Raw genomic sequence first — 24,748 nt, forward strand, 5'->3', positions numbered from 1 at the left:
GCAACACTGTCCACTCTATGCTCTTCAGAGACCTTGGAGAGCAAATATGACGCATGCAACATACTATCTAAACTTTGGTGTATACTAGCTCAGTTTTCTGCATTGCTCTGGGAGTTGTGATTGCATGCAGGGCAGTGGTTTAGCAGCCAATGAGGAGGGGAGTCATTGGCTGTGGTCATAGTTGGCATTCTGTGCAACACCAAAGCTTATGGTTCAGACCACAATTGTGAGAGTGTGGTTTGCCTTTTCTGTTGTGTCGATGCCTGTGGACTGTGCTTCAGCTTTTGCTGGTATAACACTCTGCCTGTTCCTAAGCTAACACTGCTTAGGGAACCAGCTAACTCCTGCCACAGCACCAAAATTGCCCCTTCCACCATAAACACAGCCTTTTGCACTGTTGTCATACCAGTGCTTAGCTATGGTGCAGCACTGACGTGGCAGTACACTGGAATATCTCCAAGGCACATCCCCTGCTGTAGCAGCTTGCCATCTTTCTTGGTGTAGTGGTTAAAAGCAGTGGCTTCTAATTTGGCGAGCCGGGTTTGATTCCCTGATCCTCCATATGCAGCCAGCTGGGTGACCTTGGACTCCTCACAGAACTGATAGAGCTGTTCTGACTAAGTAGTAATATCAGATCTCTCTCAAACCTACCTACCTCACAGGGTGGTTGTTGCGGAGAGAGGAAAGGGAAGGTGATTGTAAGCCGCTTTGAGACTCCTGGTAAAAGTGGCATATAAAAACCAATTCTTTTTCTTTCTGAGCACTTTGCAATCCCTCTTCATAAGGTGGCCAATTTCCAGGTAAGGACTGAAGATCTCACTCTTACAATTGATCTCCAGGTGATAACTATCAGTTCATCAGGATACAATGCCAGCTTTGGAAGGTGGACTCTGTGGCATTATTCCCCATTTAAGTCCCTCCCTCCCCAAACCCTACCGTCTTCAGATTCAACCCTCAAAATCTCCAGGTCTTCCCCAACCCAGAGTTGGTAACTTTGTTCCATCAGGAGTACATGGACACTGTGTTATGTTAGAGGTAAAGGTAAAGGGTATCCCCTGTGCAAGCACCGAGTCATGTCCGACCCTTGGGGTGACGCCCTCCAGTGTTTTCTTGGCAGACTCAATACGGGGTGGTTTGCCATTCCCTTCCCCAGTCATTACCGTTTGCCCCCCAGCAAGCTGGGTACTCATTTTACCAACCTCGGAAGGAAGGAGGGCAGAGTGAACCTTGAACCAGCTGCTAGGATTGAACTCCCGGCCTCATGGGCAGAGCTTTCAGACTGCATTTCTGCTGCCTTACCATCCTGCACCACAAGAGGCTCTTTGTGTTATGTTAAGTGATTTAAGTAGTATACTGGAACCTTGAAAGTGAGACTTTTGTAGTGAGCCATCTGAAGTTCCTACTGACTACAATTCTGATAGTATCAAATTTGCAGATTAATTCTAACTCAGCAGCTTCTTGCTGAAGTCTTCCTTTGAAATTTTCCAGCTAAAGTACAGCAACCTTTAAAGTCTGGGTGGCTCTACTGTACCTTGCTTATTAGGATAGTTTTCTAACAATTTTTTTAACTTCTAAATTTTCTAGTTTACCCCAGCATTAATTCTTGAGAATACAACATACATTCTTGTAAAGAAAGCAGTGTTTTTGAATGTTTTTGATTCTGTATTAGCAAGATACATTTTGATCAGCCCTACTCTGTTTTGTAAAGAGCCTCTTGTGGCGCAGAGTGGTAAGGCATGAGTACCCAGCTTGCTGGGGGGTAAACGGTAATGACTGGGGAAGGCACTGGCAAACCACCCTGTATTGAGTCTGCCATGAAAACGCTAGAGGGCGTCACCCCAAGGGTCAGACATGACCCAGTGCTTGCACAGGGGATACCTTTACTCTGTTTTGAAATTCCTGACCAGCGAAGTCAATGATCTGTCGGTGAAGCCTTGATTTTTAGCATAATGGGGGAAAGGTCCTTAAGCATTCCAAAACAGTGTTTCTATTTGGCAAAACTGACCTTCACAAACTATTGATGCAACTCCGTGTTAGAACGCTGACAAGGGAACAAAAGGTCTGCAACAGTAAGTACAACATTCTGTTTGCAGAAAATCTGAATCTATATAACATATTTCAGCAAATGTAGTGAATTATTTAAATCTTAAAATTGGATTACACAGTTCAAATTGTATTATAAATGTGTAATTAATTATATGTAGATTCATGAAAAACCTAATTAATAGTGCATGCCTGAATAATAAGCTTTGATATTAAATATCACAAGAGAATAATAATTATACTTTCTTAGTTGAATGTTTCTTTTCTTGCACTGCTACCAATAAAGTAACTAACATATGTATTGTTTGTTCTCTATTGTCAGAAAATCAACTTTTATAATAGGCCTCTAATCTCATCATCTGTAAGGCAATACCTCTAAACTTCTCATTGAAGAATGGTAGCATCATCTTTTCAGATCTCTGCATTACTTCTGGCAGCTCTGGGTTTCGTCATCTTACTTATTGCCACTGCATCCAATAGCTGGAAGACTTCCAGCTCAATGAACACAATTAATACTGCAAGTTGGATTTATGAAGGTCTCTGGATGAACTGTGGAGCTACTGGTTTGGGTTCACTTCAGTGTAAGGTCTTCCAATTTTTCTTAAGTTCAGAAAGTAAGTGTTTTTTTCTTTCATAAAATGCTCGACTATGAATTTCTGTGAATGTGCACCCTAGATTCTCTAACATTTAGTATATATATATATATATATATATCAGTCAGACAGTCAGTCCTAGAGGAGATCAGCCCTGCCTGCTCCTTAGAAGGCCAGATCCTGAAGATGAAACTGAAATACTTTGGCCACCTAAAGAGAAGGAAGGACTCCCTGGAGAAGAGCCTAATGCTGGGAGCGATCGAGGGCAAAAGAAGAAGGGGACGACAGAGAATGAGGTGGCTGGATGGAGTCACTGAAGCAGTCGGTGCAAACTTAAATGGACTCCAGGGAATGGTAGAGGACAGGAAGGCCTGGAGGATCATTGTCCATGGGGTCGCGATGGGTCGGACACGACTTTGCACCTAACAATATATATATTATTTATATATTTATGCAAAACAATGTTGAATGTAGAAGTATAGGACATATGAATACTACATTCTGTGATTAAATTTGGTGTTAAAAAACTCAAATGTTGTGCCTTACTGATGAGAGCATCAATGGCACACAGCTTCTTGATTGTTGGGTATCTCTGTAGACTCTGAGGCACACAATGTGTGGCCTGAATCTTGGCAGGGGGAAGATTTGTTACTTAATTCCCCTCTGTCAAATGGCCATTGGATACCAGCTAGTGGCATAGTGGCACCAAACTGCTATCAGTGTCAGGGTTTTAAGGTGAGGTTAGCTTGATTCTGCTGTACTCTGACCATTTCCACATTGGAGGCTTCATACAGGGCTGCAGGCTTGAATTTGAGCAGGTTGCCCTGTCATTTCCTGCTCCCGCACAGGGGAGCATTGGCCTGGTGCACCTCATCTGCCACAGATTTGTGCTCCTGCACAGGAGCCAGGGCAGTGAGCTTCCTAATGCAGGTGATACCTTAGCACATTTATCTTACTTTTGCTGTCCAAGAGGCCAGGTGTTTATGTGTGGGGGAGGGAGTTGAAAATAGAAAACACAAATCTTGGAGCAAATATAATAAATTATGATCTGTTACATAATTCAGTCTGAATTTGGTAAACCTTTAGCATTTCCAGAAATTAGGTTTCTGTTTTTCCAAGTGTGGTTGAAAGTGTTTAGCATTTAGACAAAAGAGCTATTAGCAATATCATTGCTGATAGCATTTTTTCATGGAATTTAGATACTGTATGATCTATCCTCTTAACTCATACAATAAATCAAACAGAAATTGCAGCATACACTAATAATCATTATTTCTATCTCTAAATGCTTTCTTATTATACCGTAATCTTTGAGACTTTGTCTCCTCCGATCCTTGTGCTTTATTAAAAATACATATAAATGAAATGTTGTCAGGTATTTATTTTCCCTTGAAAATTAAAACATTGAAAATATATCAGCTTAGCAGGAAATCAATGATCAGTAAATCATTAATATTCACCAAGTAAATATTCCGTAAAACCATATAAGGACATGATTCAGTATAGGCACTTGATGGAGAGCCATCAGCACAAGATAGGTGCTAGACAAACATTCCACGGAAAGAAGATGCTGTGTCTATAAGCAGATCCAGTCTCTTATGGTGAGTAGGGTTGGGTGCTTTGGCGCCCAAAGAGGCCGGTCTCTCCCTGCGCAACCAGCTCCACACCTGTGTGTGTGCGCCTGCCGGTGCGCTGATGCCCACGCCTCCCTTCCCCCCTCCCCCCAGCGGCATGATGCTGGCTGTGCCAGGAGAGACTGGCCGCTTCGGGAACCGAAGCACCTAACCCTAGTGGACAGTGACCTGGGCCTATTATGCACAGGTGTTTTCTCTCACTTTGACCATGCTGTCCATTGGGTTTTCTTTGTCATTTTACATTGATTTCCATCCCTTCAGCACTCTCTGGTTGCTGATTTCCCAGGATTTCTTTCCTCATTTGCCTCACTTCCTATTTCAGCACTTTCTTTTCATTGTCATCACTCCAGTATTAGAGGTATTAAAGGGGGGGGGGTGTTTGGAAACCTACAGCCTGTAAAAATGATATTTACAAGCCTTAGTGCTGGAGATGTGGTAGTGATTTGTCAAAGTATCTTATAAATAATAGGTTGGATTTAAGCAAAATTTTCCAATGGCAGAATGGAACCTCCGTTGCATTGCAGACCACTGATCGGCACAAAATAGTCCTCCTGGGCACCCTCATCAATGACATGAAGGGGGAATAAATGTAAATTGTCACAACCATCCAACTCAATATTTATTCATTTATGGATTCTTAAACACTCCCCCCCCTACCGCAGTTGTTAAAGCACTGTGATACAAATCTTATCGTTTACCTGACTGAGCAAAGAGCAAAGGCAGTTTGGGTGTGGCTAAAGATGTCGTCCTGAGAGGGTGGCAGGGCATCTGCTCTGCTATCTCTGAAGCCTGACAGGGGTCAATTGTGCAAGCAATTGGCAGAAAAGAGGAGGGGTACGCAAACCCCACCTCACCTTTCTACCCAGGAAGTTCTTGGGGCCGTCTCCAATCCTTTAGGGAGTATATCTCCCTGGATTATAGGCTGTCAGCGTTCCAGGTCCAGAGGACGACTGCCATTTTCTACCTCGGACTTTCCTTTCTTTCTTTAATCTTAAAGTATCTGCTTCAACCCTACATGATGATTTACCACAAATGAACGCTTTGAACTGAGGGGAGGACATCGGCTGAGTTCCAAAACATCATTTACTGCAAGTATCTCTCGTTTTTTTTTTTCTTCGTCTTTCTTCCTGCATCAAAGCCTTTTGTTTCCCCCCTCCTCTTACTCTGCTCTGCCTGAAGCCACCTCGTTAAGAGGCAGGCTAATTCTCCTAACTAAGCAGAAGAAGGACTCAAATCAACTCGAACTAATTGGCAAAAGCTCTTATTGTAATTGTTTTGGTTTTCGAAGATAAGAAGATAAGAGCTGTGAATGGGAAAATCTCACGAAAACTCTGTGCCAGTACGAGAATCTCTGCCTTAACTGACTTCAATACGCCACATGCCTGTGCCGGAACATTAGAGGATAAAACAGAGGACATCTACTGGCCACTTGTAAAATTGTTTGAGGCCGGTTTTTTTTAAAGTCAAAATCATGTCTATGTTAAAAAGATTGGCTCATCTAATAGAGATACAAACCCAAGATTACAAAGTATTCTTAGATGGATTGATCAAAAATATATCCAAGGAGATCCAAGATGGCAAGGAAGAAGTCTTCAATAGGAATGATGGATTAATAACAGTGACTGATGACAGCTTTAAACAAGGTGGAAAACCAACAGCAGAAGAGAAATCTGAAATTCATATCTTCAAGGAGATCCAAGAAGCCAAGGAAGACGTCTTTAACAGGAATAATGGATCAATAACAGTGGCTGATGACAGCTCTAAACAAGGTGGAAAACCAACAGTAGAAGAGAAATCTGAAATTCTGGAGACGGAAAATGGGATGCCGGAGTTCTGCAGCCCAGATAAGGACACCCTTTTTAAAAAGACATACAGCCATCTCAAAGCAACAGTGTACAAAAATCAATCAAAAGAAATATGGATCTGCAGTGAAAGTAACCGATTTAAAGGATCTCTCTGTGGAAAAAATTGTATTGATACTGGAGTCCAGGAGGTGCAACGGCCTCAAGATTTATCGATGCATACTCTGCGGGAAAGAGTACAACTGCACTTTCTACGCCAAAGGCCAATGGGACAGAATATAATTTTACGGGAACGACAAGATGTAGCAAGCCTCGAGATGAGACCCCCTTAAGAAGACCGAAAGCTCATATTGTTTTATGTTTAATGTTATACTGTATTCTATATTTCCATTTTTATGAAAAAGGGGAAGCAGTGTCTCTTTCTCTCTTGTTTTTTTGTCTCTTTTCTTTTGTAGGCATATAGGTAATATAATGATTAGTGCTGAAAATGTAAAATGGGGTTCTCCCCCCTTATTTTTTCTTTATTCTATTAGTGTATTGTCCTAGGACTAAAGCCTACACTGACTTGTAGAAAATGTTTAATGTTAAGCTTTCAACTTCAATCTGAAAATATATCTGTTAGGATGGTTCTTAGAATGGGTCAAGCATAAATTGCTTTGTAGATGTATCAGAACCAAGGATAAGGAGAAGCTACAGAAGACTGAAAGCTTATATTGTTTTATGTTTAATGTTAAGCATTTAATCTAAACCTGAAAATCTTATTATTCTCTGTATTAACAACATATACTGTATTCTACATTGCTATTTTTATGAAAAAGGGGAAGCAGTGCTTTTTTTCTCTCTTGTTTCTTTTTCTTAGTAGGCATATAGGTAATATAATCGTTAGCGTTGGAAATATAAAATGGGGCTTTCCCCCCTTATTATTTTTTTTTATTGGTGTATTGTTATAGGGCCAAAGCCCATATTGATCTGTAGAAAATGCAAAGCTCTCAACTTATACCTGTCAGGATGGCTCTTAGAATGGGTCAAGTATAAATGGTTTGTAGATGTATCTGTATTAAGGATAAGGAGAAATTATGAAATCCTTTTGTAATTTTTTTTCTTTGTACATCTTTAAGGCAAAGCCCTACTTTCCTCTCCCTTCATCAGGGTATTGATACAGGGCCAAAACTCATACTGTGCTATAAGAAATGTTCAATGTTAAGCATCTAACTCAAACCTAGAAATATCTGCTCGGATAGCTCTTAGATTGTATCAAGCAGTTAATGTGAGGTCTACGATCTCTCAAGTAAGTTGACTAATAATAACTTTTCTTTTGTATATCTAAACAGGCCTTTTTTTTTTTTAATGTAGTGGAAATGTGGACGGCTCTTAGACTCATGGCTCTTAGAGTTTTGGGCAAAAGTTTATATCACTGTGGAGTCAATGTGGGGTCGTATATTCTCAAATGATGATTATATTTCTATCTTTATGAAAATAAAAAAAATCATTATATATAAAAAAGAGCAAAGGCAGTTTCATTTTGGAGTGGAACTGGAGCTAAGACAGCAAGCACCCTTTAAAAGAGAAATATATGTTTCATATTAATATAATATAGATATCGGTGAATATTTTTGGCCATGTCTGCAATTTTAGAAATTATTAGCTTTCTATTCTGCATTAGTGGCTGGATGATGGTTGGAGCAATTTTGTCAAATAGTTACTGGAAAGTCTCCTCTGTGTACGGAAGTGTGATTACATCCTCCTCCATATATGAAAACCTGTGACACAGTTGTGCAGAAGACAGTACTGGAGTCTCTAGTTGCAGAGTTTGATACACTTCTAGCACTTCCTGGTATGTCTTTCTTTGATGTACATTTACACATCTTTATCTAGTGAGAAAATTTGTTGGATAAATTTATATAAATTTTTCAATAGAGAATAATAGTAACAAGCTTTCTCCCTAAAAATAAGATTTTGCGTTATGCAAAATAGATCATACAACAATGCTACTGTACTGAAGACTGGTTTATAAAGTGGAAACATTATTCTTGAAACTCTGGCTGTTACTCTTTTAAACAAAATATATGAGTTCAGCCCTCTGGAAGATGCCAGTATGTGCTGATATTTATTATTTTAAAATTAGTCATTTGTAATAACTTTGTTATTACATGATCTCAAATACTTTGGCCACCTCACGAGAAGGAAGGACTCCCTGGAGAAGAGCCTAATGCTGGGAGCAATTGAGGGCAAAAGAAGAAGGGGATGACAGAGAATGAGGTGGCTGGATGGAGTCACTGAAGCAGTAGGTGCAAACTTAAATGGACTCCGGGGAATGGTAGAGGACAGGAAGGCCTGTAGGATCATTGTCCATGGGGTTGCGATGGGCTGGAAATGACATCACAACTAACAACAATAACTGTCCGGAAGTTGGGCAGCATACTGTCTCCTGGACTGGCAATTGTAGCAGATAAGTATTTGCAAAATGGTTAACTGCATACTGACTGTTCATTTCTGTTAAAGCAAAATGAACCACTGAATACTTGAAATGACAACTGGGCTTTATATGTAAATATATATGGGTAATTAGAAAGTTGCGACCTGACATCCTTCAGTGAGAAAAGAAAGCAGGTTTCACCTCAGTATGCCTCCCCTCTGCAGCTCCTGACCCATGTGGCTGTTAGACAAGGTGGAACCCATGATCCTAGGAGTAAATTTCATAGGGGTTAGGAGGGACTGTTGAAGAGGAGCTTGGGAAAGACCCCAACACTTGTTTCCCTTATCATGGAATACAGTGCAGAATTTCTGTGTAACTAAGCTAAGTACATAAATGCAACATGAAAAACACATATAAGGTATGCTGCTATTAAACATCTATGCTGCTGAAAATGTATCACATATGCACAAAGTCATTGATATAAGCAAACATTTTGTCATGGAGTAGTTTCTTTCCAGACAATCAAAGAGGAGGGATCCTTGCACCAGGGTTAAGGGGAAGAATTGAAACTCAATGACTTCATATAGAATTAAACAAAAGGAAGAAGAGGGTAATGGAGTTTTGATGGCAGGGGACTGATTTGTGAGCAGAATAAATAAGTAACAATTGGGCATTTGTCAGGAAACTATAACATCGATGCCCAATACATCCCACTCATGCGTTAGGCTGGTCTTTGTTATCTATTATACACTATATATGTGTTATTTATGACTCTTATATATCTTTGTTTCAAATGGTTGCAAATGTTAAATGTATTTTCTTGTTTCTTTGTTCCATGTACATCGCCCTGAGACATCACAGTAAGGTGTGGTATATAAGCTGAATGAATACAATAAATACAAATAAAAGAGCAGTAGGAATAAAAATTAAAAGTGAAAATTCCTTGCTGAAAATCTGCAAGTTTTGCGGGGGGGGGGGGGGGGGGTTGAAAGAGGATTTGAAAAACATGGGATAACAAGGCACTAAATCTGGATCTACTTCTGGGGAGGCATACAGTTGTGTGGAAAGTTTTACAAATTTTGATTATTTAAGAACACCGATATGGAGGTTTGCATTTATGCAGAAATTACCATCTTTCCGCAGGGCCTGTAAGACAGAGCTCTTCCGCCAGGCATATGGCTGAGGCCAGGGCAGAGCCCAGGTTCCATCCAAGATCCGTAATCCATCGGCCAGTCTTTCTCTCCTCTCTCTCTTACAGGATTAACGCCCAACCTCTCTCTGAACAAGTGGGGAAAGTTATAGAATAGAATGCCATCTTTTATTGTAATAATGGGGTATTTATGTGATTTTATGTGATTTTACTTTGATTTTATATTTTATTGTGAACCGCCGTGAGACCTTTTGGCGAACGGCGGTATATAAATCCAATTATAAATGAATGAATGAATGACATTGATTTAGTCTCCTCTGAGCCATTGTTATGGATCCTGAGGTTCACTTCTTAGATTACATGCTGCATGTAAAGGGTAATTCAACAGGGTTTTCTCAAGTGCCCTGAGTCTAGGAGCAGTTCTACAGGGGATAGATTGTTTGACGAGTATTATGGAGCTTTATGGTGTATTTAAAATCTTTTCGTACATGCAGATCTTAAGCAGAAGCAAAAAGGCATTTCTAAGCAGGCAGCACAGCTGTTCAGCCCACATAAAATCCCCAAAGCACATTTTCCCCTCTTTCACCAGAGTACACTAGCTAATGTGTGGGTATTTTTCCTGGTCCCAAATATACAGAGGCTATAGTTGCTTAGGTTTTGCTATGAGGATGTTAAACAGATGTTTCTGGATGTATGCTGTGGTAAATCCAGTAGACAATGTTATATATTTTAAATATAAATTAAAATGTCTTATTGACTTAGCAGATGGGCAGCAAACCCCTTGCTTCTGCCTGCAAAATACCATTTATTCAAGGCCTGCAGTGCCATTTATTTATTATTTGAAAATACTTGTATCCTACTCATTTCTACAGATGGGAAACATTTCATTGCCAGGTTTAAATAGCACAAAACATAAAAGTCCAATTAACAAGGTTGAAATGGCCTAGATTAAAATACATGATCTAAAATTTACAATTTGCAGATTGAAGTATAACTCTCCTTAGGATGGCACTTCAAATATTTGAGAATGACAAAGTTTGAGTTCCAGTCTTAGAGACTATCACAGGGGTAGTCAAACTGCGGCCCTCCAGATGTCCATGGACTACAATTCCCATGAGCTACTGCCAGTGAATGCTGGCAGGGGCTCATGGGAATTGTAGTCCATGGACATCTGGAGGGCCACAGTTTGACTACCCCTGGACTATCAGGACTCTGCTTATTCAGGAACAGAGGGCTGTCTGGCCTTGCAGTTCACACATTTGACACCCGGCAATCAGTTAGTTGCTAACTTAATTTCCTTCATTACTTTAAAAGTAGTTTTTATTATACTTGAGTGACATTACTTGGCAGGGTAAATGACTGATAAGAGAGAAAAGCAAAGTTCTGTCATTGCACAGAAAACAGTAGCAGGCTGACTTAAAGATATGCGAGCTGTGGGAGTGATAGAGACTTGCTTTGCCCCAACTTGGCTAGAAGTCACATGACAACCTATCTAAGGTGAGGGGGCCAAGTTGGACCAGGGTCAGGTCAACCACACAACCGTTGCATACAGTCATTTGGGCCAGGGTCTTTTGAGGGCTAAGATGCAATGTGGGCTACCTTCACTCTGGGCAGCTTGTTTACTGCAAAGTGGCAGTGATCCATATGTGGTTATGACTTTGTTTTTTTCCACGTTTATATTTAAGCCGTAAGATTGGGCGATGCAGGCAACATCATAGAGGATGCTAGTAGCCTCTGCATCTGTATCTGCAAATATGGCAGTATCATCTGCAAACATTAGATCTGTCAGGAAGTTGTTTTGGCCATACTGAACTCCACACCTGTTCTTGAATGCTTTTCTCATAATGGCATCAATTACCATGTTTAAAAAATTAAAGTAATGAAATTATGAGGAAGTATGCCTATGGAGCCTTTGCACTGGTAGTTGCTCACCTCCAGGGTCACATTAGTTTTTGTACCTTTATATTCAGGCGTGCTAAGAATTACACTTTTTGATCCTTAGTGTGAGCAGTGCTGATTGTCAGACATGCAAACAGGTATGAGATGACAGTGGACATTGATATAACAGCAACTGACTGCCTAAAGGTAATAAAACGTCCATAAATCAGTGATATTGTTGTACATAAGAGAATGGGGCATAGGGAGGTTATGCTTCATATGAATTTATAATCCCCACTTTCCCATCTCAGCCTCCATCTCCAATCCTGCAAAAAGGTTCAGGTAGACTGACAAATTCAGATACACTGAATGTCAAGAAATGTTCACAAAGTATGTAAAATATTCTTAAATAATGTTTCAAGGTAACTGGGGCCAGTTATTTACATACTTCCAGAAGCTGGATCTCAGAAGCTGCCTTAACTTAATCACATATCCAAACAATGTACAGCTTTTTTCATGGATACTGATCACTGATTTGATCAGTGCATTATCATAAATCACAGAATAGCTTGAGATCTCCAACACTGAGATCATTGTTAGATCTATTTTATTGGTGCCACCCTCTTCTGAATATTATTCTCTCCAACAGGCTGAACTAAGATCAGAATTGTGACGCTATGTTATATGTAACTTTTGCTGATGTTAATTGGGGTTTTATGGGGATTTTATTGTGTTTTAACTATTTATGTTGTAAACCGCCCTGAGACCTATTTGGAGAAGGGCAGTCTAAAAATCAAATAATAATAATAATAATAATAATAATAATAATAATAATAATAATAATAATAATAATAATAATAATAGCTTGGATTTTGTCACAAAAACTGATTTTTGTCCATCTTTCTGTTGCAGTTCATGTTCAAGCATGTCGAGCCCTGATGGTCGCTTCCCTTGTCTTGGGCCTGTTTGGTATTCTGATGACAGTGTTTGGTTTCGAGTGCACTCAGCTTGGGAACATAACTCAAACCACAAAAGTAAAGATTACTGTGACAGGAGGAATGGTGTTCATTTTGTCAGGTGAGAAACATGTAGAATCTGTAACAAAATCAGACATCATGAGATCCTGGGGGTGGAAGGGACATATCATTCAATTGCCAATCAATTACAACCAATAAATGTAGGCTGTGTACCACTTGATCCTCGTATTTGACTAAACATTGGAGCCCCTGTGGTACTTTAAAATTACTTGGTAAAAATATTGGTTGAAATCAAAAGATCCAGAGTCACTGAGGAAGACAGATTATATAGTTGAAAACGGGCTTAATAGAAGCCAAGGCTCATTTTGACTCTGCTTTGCCTTTAATGAATTCCATAGAACTCTTTGAAGACACAGCCATTGACAGCTTGGTTTCTTTTCTGGCTCCTGAAAAGTATATTAAAATTTAATTAACTCCCACCCATCCAGGAAACTCTTCCAGGGCTATCAAGAAACCCTGGTTGAGAAAGCCTGCTCTATGAAAATGCAGCTAATATCGAAACAGTGCCACTGACAACAGGGCTATAGAGAATATTCTGAGTATAGAACCAGCCAAAAGCCCAGCAAAAAAACCATTAATTCCTCACCCTTAGGATAAAGAAACCCTCCTGTGTGGTCAGAATATGAACAATAAGTAAGGACCCATGAGGAACTCATGCAAAAATTGTGGTCCCCACTTTCTCCTCCAATTTCCCAGTCCCACATAATCTTTCTCCCCTGTATTCTCTCTCTTTGTGCCTCTCTCCCTCTCACCTGTTTGCTCCCAGGTCCTCCTGTAACTCCCTCCTTCCATTTCCTGAATTCTGGACCCCAACATCCTGTTTCATCCTCTTTAGCACTGCCATTTTTCTACCTCTCCCACTGTCCTCTGCATTCCTTTCCTGCCTTTCTGCTGCAGTCTTCTCCTCCTGCCTTATCCTGCCATCGCCTTCTTCTTCTTCCAAGCCCAAATATAACTGGTATTTAAGGATGGGCAAGAACCAGGAAAATGTGGTTTGATTTGTGGTTCAGGGCATGGCCAGTTCACAAACCATGAACTGTCACAGAGAGAGAAGAAGAAAACACTCCACAGTACTTCAGCCCACTCCAGTAGTAGGGATCTGCTCTTCAGTAAACTGCCATGTTTTCTATTCACAATCACCTGCCTTTAACCTTCAGCTGGGGTGAAGAGTCTCTTCCAACCCTGATGGGCTATAAAACAAACAATTTCCTGGCAATTAAACCAACTAAACAAAAAACCCATATTTTACAGCTAAGACATTTTAACATCTTTCTTGCTATATATGTTTACAGTTTAACCCTATGCAGGATTGCAGCCTCCTAAGTCTATTGATGTCACTGGTCTTTGAAACATGTAACTCTTCTTAGGACTGCCCTGTAAACCGCTGTACTCAAAGACTAATCTTCCTATCATATTATTACCTTTGGCAGTTAGAATGCTACTTCATTTTTAATTTAAAATATGTTTGTGTTCCATTTTTTCTGGTTCAATCTTGTTGTTTTCCATATTCTTTATTTACTTTATTGGAGCTCTCTGCATCCAGAAGCCTTGTCAAAAACATTACTGTAGTCTGTAAACTCATTTGAATGTATGACACTGACTTATACCGATTATGAATCTGTAATGTTTACTCTGCCTGGCAACAGCACTCTGTGATCTGAGACAGAAACCAACAGCTGCTCAAAAGCCTTTAAACTGGAAATGCCGGGTATTGGATCTAGGCCCTTCAGCACAAAATGTTTGTCCTCTGCCACAGCCTTGTGCTCAAATAGATGTACATAGAAGTGTCAGCTTTATTGTTGCTTTGGGCCTGTCCATAATAACTGTATTGTTTCTCCAGGTCTTTCATCAATGGTGGCTATTTCTTGGTATGCATCGAGGATCACAGCTCAGTTCTTTGATTCACTCTACGGTGGAACTAAGTAAGTTAATGGGTCTCCTTGTATTGTCAACTCACCTCAGTCATCACAATATATGGACATGGTTAAGCAATGCCACCCCCTTCAAGGATCGCTGCCTTGTTGTGGCAAGGGGGCTTGCGTAGTTCAGTGAAGCTATGAGCTATGCCGTGCAGGGCCACCCAAGACGGACAGGTCATAGCTGAGAGCTCTGACAAAAGGTGATCCACTGGAGAAGGAAATGGCAAACCACTCCAGTATCTTTGCCATGAAAACTCTATGGACAGTTCCAATAGGCATAACGATATGACGCTGGAAGATGAGCCCCTCAGGTCGGAAGGTGTCCAATATGCTACTGGGGATGAGCAGACGGCTAGTACGAGTAGCGCCAGAATGAATGAAGCGGCTGGGCCAAAGCCGAAAGGACGCTCAGTTGTGGAAGTAACTGGTGGCGAAAAGACAGTCCGATGCTGTAAAGATTTTTATTCCATAGGAACCTGGAACGTCAGATCCATGAATCAAGGCAAGCTGGACGTGGTTAAACAAGAAATGACAAGACTGAACATCGACATTTTAGGAATCAGTGAACTAAAATGGACAGGAATGGGTGAATTTAATTCAGATGACCATCAGGTATACTACTGTGGACAAGAATCTCGCAGAAGAAATGGAGTAGCCTTCATAATCAATAAGAGAGTAGGAAAAGCAGTCTTGGGATACAATCCCCAAAATGACAGAATGATCTCAGTGCGAATCCAAGGCAAACCATTCAACATCACAGTGATCCAGGTCTACGCCCCAACCACTGCTGCTGAAGAGGATGAAGTTGATCAGTTCTATGAAGCCCTACAACACCTTCTAGAAGCAACGCCCAAAAATGATGTGCTTATCATCATGGGGGATTGGAATGCTAAAGTAGGAAGCCAAAAGATAACCGGGATAACAGGCAAGTTTGGCCTTGGAGTACAAAATGAAGCAGGGCACAGGCTGGTAGAATTTTGTCAAGAGAATACAATGGTCATAGCAAACACTCTTTTCCAGCAACCCAAGAGACGACTCTACACATGGACATCACCAGACGGTCAACACAGAAATCAGATTGACTATGTGCTCTGCAGCCAAAGATGGAAAAGTTCTATCCAGTCAATAAAAACAAGACCAGGAGCTGATTGTGGTTCAGATCATGAGCTTCTTGTTGCAAAATTTAGGCTTAAATTGAAGAAAGTAGGGAAAAGCACTAGGCCACTCAGGTATGAACTAAATCATATCCCCGACGAATACACAGTGGAGGTGTCAAATAGATTTAAGGAATTAGATCTGATAGACAGAGTGCCTGAAGAACTATGGATGGAGGTTCGCAACATTGTACAAGAGGTAGCAACTAAAACCATCCCAAAGAAAAAGAAATGCAAGAAATCAAAATGGCTGTCTGAGGAAGCTTTACAAATAGCTAAGGAGAGAAGGGAAGTGAAAGGCAAGGGAGAAAGAGAAAGATACACCCAACTGAATGCAGAATTCCAGAGAAAAGCTAGAAGAGATAAGAATGCCTTCTTAAATGAACAGTGCAAACAAATAGAAGAAAACAATAGAATGGGGAGGACCAGAGATCTTTTCAAGAAAATTGGAGATATGAAGAGAACGTTTCATGCAAAGATGGGTATGATAAGGGACCAAAATGGTAGGGACCTCACAGAAGCAGAAGAGATTAAACAAAGGTGGCAAAATTATACAGAAGAACTATACAAGAGCGAGCTTAACATCCCTGATGACCACAATGGGGTAGTTACTGACCTGGAGCCAGATATCCTGGAATGTGAAGTCAAATGGGCCTTAGGAAGTCTGAGTAACAATAAAGCTAGTGGTGGTGACAGCATTCCAGTTGAACTATTCAAAATCTTAAAGGACGATGCAGTAAAAGTGCTACACTCAATATGCCAGAAAATTTGGAAAACTCAACAATGGCCACAGGATTGGAAAAGGTCAGTTTACATTCCAATCCCAAAGAAGGGCAATGCCAAAGAATGTTCAAACTACCGCACCATTGCACTAATTTCTCATGCTAGCAAAGTTATGCTCAAAATCCTACAAGCTAGGCTCCAGCAGTATGTGGACCGAGAACTTCCAGAAGTACAGGCAGGATTTCGAAGAGGCAGAGGAACTAGAGATCAAATTGCCAACATACGCTGGATCATGGAGAAAGCTAGGGAGTACCAGAAGAACGTCTACTTCTGCTTCATTGACTATGCTAAAGCCTTTGATTGTGTGGAACACAACAAATTGTGGCAAGTTCTTAAAGAGATGGGAATACCAGAGCATCTTATTTGTCTCTTGAGAAATTTATATTCAGGTCAAGAAGCAACAGTGAGAAATGAACATGGAATCACTGACTGGTTCAAAATTGAGAAAGGAGTTCGGCAAGGCTGTATACTGTCGCCTTGCCTATTTAACTTGTATGCAGAGCACATCATGAGAAATGCGGGATTAGAGGAGTCTCAAATTGGGATCAAGATTGCAGGGCGAAATATCAACAACCTCAGATATGCAGATGATACCACTCTAATGGCAGAAAGTGAAGAGGAACTAAAGAGCCTGTTGATGCGGGTGAAGGAGGAGAGTGCAAAAGTTGGCTTGAAACTCAACATCAAGAAAACAAAGATCATGGCATCCGGCCCGCTCAATTCCTGGCAAATAGATGGGGAAGAAATGGAGATAGTGACAGATTTTATTTTCCTGGGCTCCAAGATCACTGCAGATGGGGACTGCAGCAAAGAAATTAAAAGACGCTTGCTCCTGGGGAGGAAAGCTATGGCAAATCTAGACAGCATCCTAAAAAGCAGAGACATCACCCTGCCAACAAAAGTGCGTTTAGTCAAGGCTATGGTCTTCCCAGTTGCAATGTATGGCTGCGAAAGTTGGACCATAAGGAAGGCCGAGCGTCAAAGAATTGAGGCTTTTGAACTCTGGTGCTGGAGAAGACTCTTGCGAGTCCCTTGGACTGCAAGGCGAACAAACCGGTCAGTCCTAGAGGAGATCAGCCCTGACTGCTCTTTAGAAGGCCAGATCCTGAAGATGAAACTCAAATATTTTGGCCACCTCATGAGAAGGAAGGACTCCCTGGAGAAGAGCCTAATGCTGGGAGCGATCGAGGGCAAAAGAAGAAGGGGACGACAGAGAATGAGGTGGCTGGATGGAGTCACTGAAGCAGTAGGTGCAAACTTAAATGGACTCCAGGGAATGGTAGAGGACAGGAAGGCCTGGAGGATCATTGTCCATGGGGTCGCGATGGGTCGGACACGACTTCGCACATAACAACAACAAAGCAATGCCAGAATGTGTAGCGGCTAAATGTTGAAGACATTCATTAAAATTAGCACATTATCAAGTGCACAGTGATTGTCTGAAACACATATTTGGCTCCTCATTTTCTATACTACAATTCCCTTAACAAAGATTAACAAAACATGTGACATTAGCATGCTTGATTGCTTGAATGTTTTCCTATTTCTGGATTCTGTCCGGATTTCACACTCCAACAAGATTAACAAATAGCTCTCCCTTTGTTGTTTGATTTTGCTTGTAATAGACATGTTGTAGGATAAAAGTTCAAAGGCAGCATAGACTCCTACTTTGACCCCCCTTATCTCCATCACTGTCCATTATCCAGGCTGACCCCAAATCTCTCTCTCTTTCTCTCTCCCTTACTCCTTTCATCACTTCATCCCAGTCCTAATGATAGTCATAGACTGGAAATCATTAGAACAAAGTCCAGTGGCACCTTTAAGACCAACACAGTTTTAATTCTGGGTATAAGCTTTCATGTGCATGCACACTTCTTCTGATAATCTTTGATTTCATTGAGTGCTGCTTCTATAGAATCTTCTTTATTCCAGATATGAACTAGGATATGCCTTGTACCTAGGCTGGGCTGGCTCCCTGCTTTCTATGCTTGGTGGGATGCTCCTGACATGCTCATGCAAAGGAAGCAAAAAGCAGAAACACAGGTATTTGAATAATTCATATTGAAGAACAAAACCTGTAAATGAAATTAACAGAGTTTTCATTGGTTCAGCTAGCATTTTAAGGGACTGTTTGTTTTCTCCTGGACTTCTGTTATATTGTTGGTAATGAACTTTTAATAACATTTAATTTAACACATCGATTGAAACAATACACAATAAATACTGAAATACAAGAGATTTTCTTCTGAGAAAGTATCGTGGACCATAAAAGGTCTTGACCTGGGCCTTGTATAAGAATGTCTTCCACTAGAAATCACTCTTGTTACTTCCATTCTAGATAAGTTTTGGGCTATTTTCAAACACACACAGGAACAAATCCTAGCTTACTGCGGAGTCCCAACTAGATGAGATGTGGTGTTCAAAGAGAAATAGTGGTTGTATGGGGCCCCAATTAGAAACAGGGAAGCAGTGCACGGCAGAAAGAACAAGAAACCCTGCATGGCTTCACTGGGTTGCAATAAGACAATCTGCACCCTTCCATTGTTTATGGCAGCATGTGTTGTTGGTAAATATCACTTGCAATTCATGAGACCAGTGGGATTGAAAGAACCCAAACCCCCTCCCCCCCCACACACACAATTCTGATTTCCCTTTTAACATACTGTGAAGATATGGTAACGGATTCCTCTGCGTTTCCTGTAGTTTGACACAATGTATTCATTAGGGAGCTACAGACAGCCCTCACTCATTGTAGAATATACTTGTCTGATAGCTGCTTTCAAACACCTGTTGGTCACACTTTATGTTTTTCAGTATATGTTTATTTTAAACTTTAAAATGTGTATGCCCAGATCAAATGTATAAGAAGCAGGTGGAGCTGAATGGTCCAGAACTCTTTCTGCCAGTCCACACACTGGGAGGGATAACAGCTGTTTCTGGTTCCCCACCTGAGCAATTATATTTTAACTTTCATTGGCTCAGATCCAGTGAGTAGAGTGAAGATTGATTCACATATAGAGAGACCTACAGGTACTGTTAACAGACATACTCTAGGTGTTCTGCATTCAAAACCTAATTCCCAGGCACGTGCAGGGGAGCTGCTATTTGCCCCATTGGGAGAAACGTGTGTGTAGCCTATAGACCTACATGTAACCCATCAGAAGATGTTTCGCCAACGGAGCATATAATGGCTCCCTGGAGCCCTTTCAGAGCAGAATAATGGCATGGAAGGAATACAACACCTTTTCCTGTGATTCTGATATGAATCCCATGTACACTTGGGAATTGTTATGAATCTCTTGAGCATGCCGGTCACTGGAACCTGTGGCAGACATATTGAGGACACAAGCTGTTGAATTAATATAGGAAACCAAATATACAGGGCCTGTTTGGGTATGTGGTTACCAATCTGCTTAGGGAACACATACAGAGACCCGTTTGAACATTCATTATTTAAAAAAAGGGGCTGGAACCATAAAAACCAAACTGATGACAGTTAGGACCTTCAAAGGTTGAATGTCTGTATTAATATTAAAATTATATAACTTTTATTGTGCATAATTTTAAAAAACTTTAGGAATCAAACACATATATACAGCCCATTGGCTATTGCAAAACAGTGCGCTGTGTACTATGTGAACCAACAGACTGACACATTTAGGTTTTTCTTATTCCTGCACATGCCTTATGCCTGTAGACAAATCAGGATACTGGCACTCATGGTGGCATTCATGGTGATCAGCTCTGAGCTTCCATGGTCTAAAAGGAAGTCTGTCCATTACTTTTTTATTGCTCTCTATTAGCTCAAAAAAGTATTACATTGCAGTTGTATTTTCTCAGAGTTATATAGGTCAGTTATTCTCTCTGGTACTTGTGACATATATAACACGTATGCCTCTTTATAATTACAGAAACGACAATTATAATTCTGCTACTACCCAGACAGCTACGGAATCATGTATTTACAACAAACCGTCAGAGACAGTCACATTTGTCAAAGATTATGTTTAGATTTCTAATAATTTGTAATGTTTTCTAAATGTTTCATTTTGGGCACACAATTTTCTTATTGCAGCTAAATGTTATATATGTTTGTAGTATTTCTTTCTGGTAATTGTTTTAAAGTTCAATGTCTTAGGAATTTGCTGTATGAGAACATAATCTAGGGAGGAAATGAAGTTTTCATGTTGCATATCTCCAAACTCAGAGAGTTTGTATAGATAAATGTGATTTTATTGTATTGCAGCAGTGTAAAGTTATAATTATTTCTGAAATAAAAAAAGGTTTGTCCGTGGTGGGAAAAGACAAAGCTTGTGCCTTATTTATATGCTTCCATCCCTCCTTTGTATACAACATTGCATTAAAGGCTTCTGTGTCTGAGAAACCGTAAATCAAGCCCCAGTTCATCATGATCTCTGGATGCAAGCACCTAGGAAATTCAGAATTGGGGGAGGGGATGAACTTCATTTTCCCAAGATGGCTGTGTTTGGATATCAACAAACTGGAGCTTCATTCGGAGCTGTCTAAGCCAAGAAGCTTCCAGTAGTTCTTTCTGTGCAAGGAGAAAAAAGCAAAAGTAGTACACAAGCTGTGCTTTTGCCTAGACTTAATAGACCTTGTGTGTGTACATGCGTGCACGTGTGTGTATATGAGAGATGCCTGAAAGTCTTGCTTTAAGGCCAGTATTCTCCCTGTACTGCAAATGAGTACTTACAGCCAAGAAAGTAACAGAGCAATCCTAAATACAGTACCATCCTTCTAGTTTCATTGATCAGTGGTATTAGGTATAATTCTGTTTAGGGTTACCTTGTAAATTGCTTGATGCTCCCTGAGGGGTTTGTGAAAGAGATGAAATTTGATCCAGGACCTTTCTGGCTCACAGCTGTTAGTAACTGTGTTACATGGCTTAATGGGCAATGATATTAAGAGTTTTCATATGCAGAATCTTTGTTACATGCTAGGATGTTTCTGTCTGCTGCTTATTAATTGAGTGCCAGATATATGTGTGCATATGTGAATATAAACTCATATATATGCATACATGCATACACAGTGGTCATAATTTTACACCTTCATCACAGTACTTTCTCACCCATGTTCATCTTTTCACTGATAAACATCCTGGCCCATAACCCTCAAATTCTTAGGGATAGATTACATATTACACTCAAATTTATGTGAGAAATCTATCCCCCCCATAAAAAGTAGCTCTGAGACAGTAATTTTACATATGAAAACAACTGGGGGACAGAGAATTTGAAGCAGAAACATGGCCAGCAGGAGTAGATTTAATATCCAGGATGAAAAGAGATTTGCAAAAGGTGTGGGTGCTACCATGTCTAATAGGAAGGCAGCTACACAGATTGATGTGATCATAATAATCTGGTCCAGAGAACAGCAATACGGTCAAAAGGGATAGTTTTTTTCAGGAATTTATTGCTACCTTACCCATTATAAGTACATATTTAAACTGCAAAAATAATATATTGTTTTAGACAAAGATCCCATACCAACTCTTCCTTTTATATTCTAGCATATAGTTTTCGGATCACATTAAGATGTGATATAATCTGCAGTTCTTCACTGTCTAGATTATTAGAACATGCTGTTATATTACATGATTCATCTGAGAGTAGATACATATAGATTGATCGTCATGATATGTATACATGTATGTAACCTATTCAGAATGTACAATATTGTTAGTGAAATAAGCATACACAGCAGTATTTCATTAGTGCATTTAGTATATGTCAGCCTTCTCTTCCACAACAGATGAAAGCCCCCATTGTAGGGCTATCTGCTCTGGGCTGGGAAATACCTGGAATTTTTTCGGGTGTAGCCTGAGGAGGGTGGGGTTTCTGGAGAGGAGAGTCTACAGTGTGGTATAATGCCATAGAACCCACCTTTTAAAGTCACCATTTTTTCCAGGTGAACTGAAATCTGTCATCTGGAAATCAACCTGTAATAGCAGATCTCCAGTCGCTACCTGGAAATTGGCAACCCTGCCCCACTAAAAGATCTCTCCCCCCCCCCCCCGACAGAAAACCATCTGTCCACAGACTATCTTTATTTTGTTAAAGGAAAGCAGTATGATTGTTTTGTTTCTTATGTGAAATATTTTTCCTTATAACATCACATTTTATCCTAAATCTAAAGTTTTTCAGCATCAGGATAAGTTGTGCAGATCTGAGTAATATTTGCTAGATGAGGCAAATTATATGGCCTTTTGGCACACATGCCCCATTTCAAAGAATTTTCCCATATGAATCAAAATTATATTCATTGTACCGTTTCTTTTTGGGAAGGAGCCACCTGATCCTGCATATGCAAATGTTCATCATATTTTTGTAACTGAGACCAAAATCCTGCGTTGGGTTCTGCTACTGGCCGGGCGGTCTTCACAGCCTATAAGAGGAAAAAGAAACACATGGCATCAGACACAAGACAGTCATAGACCTATTTTATTTATGTATTTATTATATTTGCTGATGTCCTCTCTTCGTAATGCCTTGTTAGTTTGAAAAGTGGGCTCTAGCCTATGAAAGTCAATGTTAGAATAAAATGTTGTTGTTTTTTAACCAAGAGTGGTGTAGTATTTAAGAGCGGCAGCTTCTAATCTGGAGAGCTGGGTTTGATTTTCTGCTCCCCCACATGCAGCCATCTGGGTGACCTTGGGCTCACCACACCACTGATAAAGCTGTTTTGACTGAGCAGTGATATCAGGGCTCTCTCAGCCTCACCTACCTCACAGGGTGTCTGGTGGGGAGAGGAAAGGGAAGGTGCAATCCTAATTTATTTACTTAAGTACATTGAAGTACACCATTCTCTTCTCTGCTCCATTTTATCTGCACAACAATTCTGTGAGGGAGGACAGGCTACAAATCAGCGCATTGCCTCCAAGGCCTATTCTGTTGGATAATGCAGTTTCAATGTCCTTTAGAAGGATATTTTCCTGTTTCACACTGGAAAATCCAGAAGCAAAAGCACATTGAAAGTGTATTATCCAACATGGGCGGAATGTGCCTCAGAACTACTCTGCCTCTCATTATTCAATGGGGCTTATGCTCAGGAATGGTTTAAGGATTAGCGGGGCTGTAGTACCAGAGCCAGTTTAAGGATGCCCGAAGCCCTAGCACAGTGCAATGATGATGGGAGCAACTGGCCGGGGGGGGGGGGGGGGCACCGTTATCACTTCGAGTGTCCTTAAAGAGGGGGAAAGGGGAGAGAGGGAGGCTAGGACCCTGATCCATGGGAGGGAAGGCATAGTGCAGGGCCCCGGAAGCACAAGGCCAGTAGCACTCCCTACATGTGCTACATGGACACACTGGTCCTACTTATGCCTTTGGGGCTGCAGCCTAATTGCACCCCACCCGTGGTTTCTATCCCGGGCTGACTCTTCTACAGCGCTCTCGGCGGCCTCACTGCATTAACCCAAGTGCCCCGAGCAACCGAGCTAGGCCACGGGTGCTGCTCCCGCGTGCTCCCAGCAGCAGTACCTCGAAGGCCTCCTGCAGACTGAGCTTGTGGCGCTTCATCAGGTAAGCCGTGCAGATGGCTGCAGAGCGGCTCCGGCCATTTTTGCAGTACACTAAGCATTTCCCGCCGCTCCGGATTGTGCTCTCGATGGCCTCGCTGCAGCGCTCGAAATACTGATACAGGTCTTCCGCCGGGTCGTCGAAGACGGGCACCCGCAAGGTCTGCAGCGGCTGCAGGTTGGGGAAAGGCTGCTGCCGGGAGACGTTGATACAGAGCGTGACCCCCTCTTGAAGGAGGAGGGTCTCCGCGCAGGCGGCCCGCGCATTGCTCAGAAGCAGAGAGTCCGTGACCTTGCACAGGCTCAGCATCGGACAGCCGCGGGGGCGACGAGGAAGGAGGAGACCTCGAGGGCGGGGAGCGGAGCCGCCTGGCAAGCGCCAGCTCCTGCAGACTATATTTTGCTGGGCTATATTTATTCGCCCTGGAGGATTGTGTTGCAGACTGTCCCAGTACTTTCGAAAGTACTTTTTTTTTTCATTGGACCCTTTGGAAAACTTACTACATGGATGGCTAACATAGCAACTGAATTGATTTTTGGTATATATTCCCTGTAAGGAGTTCATAGTCTGACGAAGAGTGCTTGCACTCAAAAGCTCACGCCCTGAATAAATCTTTGTTGGTCTTAAAAGTGCTACTGGACTCTGGTTTTATATAGCAAGGATAGAAAAACCAAGTGATTTTAGGTTTGGCATCGTGACTGGCAAAGGCATGTCTAATAAAGTAAGCATGATGAAGTGGTTAAGAGCGATAGCCTCTTGGCTGGAGCACCGTGTTTGATTCCCTGCTTTCCCACAAGCAGC

At 41.2% G+C, this 24,748-nt stretch overlaps 2 protein-coding genes across 4 annotated transcripts; one reads left to right on the plus strand and one right to left on the minus strand.

Moving 5' to 3' along the window:
- The first annotated feature begins 1,914 nt into the window (after positions 1-1,914).
- Positions 1,915-22,138, plus strand: LOC143843389 (claudin-7-like). Its single transcript, XM_077349375.1, has 6 exons — positions 1,915-2,069; positions 2,366-2,657; positions 12,429-12,593; positions 14,394-14,475; positions 18,342-18,452; positions 20,321-22,138. Exons 2-6 carry the CDS (start codon positions 2,438-2,440, stop codon positions 20,418-20,420), a joined length of 678 nt encoding a protein of 225 aa, XP_077205490.1. The 5' UTR covers positions 1,915-2,069; positions 2,366-2,437; the 3' UTR covers positions 20,421-22,138.
- On the minus strand, positions 12,501-24,325 carry DUSP28 (dual specificity phosphatase 28). Of its 3 annotated transcripts, XM_077349376.1 has the most exons (4): positions 23,909-24,325; positions 22,701-22,817; positions 19,652-19,731; positions 13,602-13,743 (listed from the first exon to the last, which is right to left on the minus strand). In XM_077349376.1, the coding sequence occupies exons 1-4, from the start codon at positions 24,254-24,256 to the stop codon at positions 13,707-13,709; spliced, it is 582 nt and encodes a 193-aa protein (XP_077205491.1). In that variant the 5' UTR covers positions 24,257-24,325; the 3' UTR covers positions 13,602-13,706. The 3 variants fall into 3 exon arrangements, with proteins under 3 accessions (XP_077205493.1, XP_077205491.1, XP_077205492.1); XM_077349378.1 differs by lacking the exons at positions 13,602-13,743; positions 19,652-19,731 and adding an exon at positions 12,501-12,611 and having other exon boundaries at positions 23,909-24,323; XM_077349377.1 differs by lacking the exon at positions 19,652-19,731 and having other exon boundaries at positions 23,909-24,324.
- Between the last annotated feature and the right edge of the window lie 423 nt (positions 24,326-24,748).

The sequence above is a fragment of the Paroedura picta genome, chromosome 8 (assembly GCF_049243985.1).
Source record: "Paroedura picta isolate Pp20150507F chromosome 8, Ppicta_v3.0, whole genome shotgun sequence".
In the NCBI taxonomy this organism is placed as follows: domain Eukaryota; kingdom Metazoa; phylum Chordata; class Lepidosauria; order Squamata; family Gekkonidae; genus Paroedura; species Paroedura picta.

Bases quoted from the DNA above. Each gene is read 5' to 3' on its own strand.
- DUSP28 (XM_077349376.1), bottom strand. From the start codon at position 24,256: ATGCTGAGCCTGTGCAAGGTCACGGACTCTCTGCTTCTGAGCAATGCG. The intron at 19,732-22,700 runs GTACAATGAATA...TGTCTGCCACAG, and splicing joins CTCCTTCCCAAAAAGAAACG to GTTCCAGTGACCGGCATGCT. The intron at 13,744-19,651 runs GTGTTGTATTCC...TTTGTTTTATAG, and splicing joins TATCAGAATCACAGGAAAAG to CCCATCAGGGTTGGAAGAGA.
- LOC143843389 (XM_077349375.1), top strand. From the start codon at position 2,438: ATGGTAGCATCATCTTTTCAGATCTCTGCATTACTTCTGGCAGCTCTG. The intron at 14,476-18,341 runs GTAAGTTAATGG...TCTTTATTCCAG, and splicing joins TCACTCTACGGTGGAACTAA to ATATGAACTAGGATATGCCT. The intron at 18,453-20,320 runs GTATTTGAATAA...TTATAATTACAG, and splicing joins AGCAAAAAGCAGAAACACAG to AAACGACAATTATAATTCTG.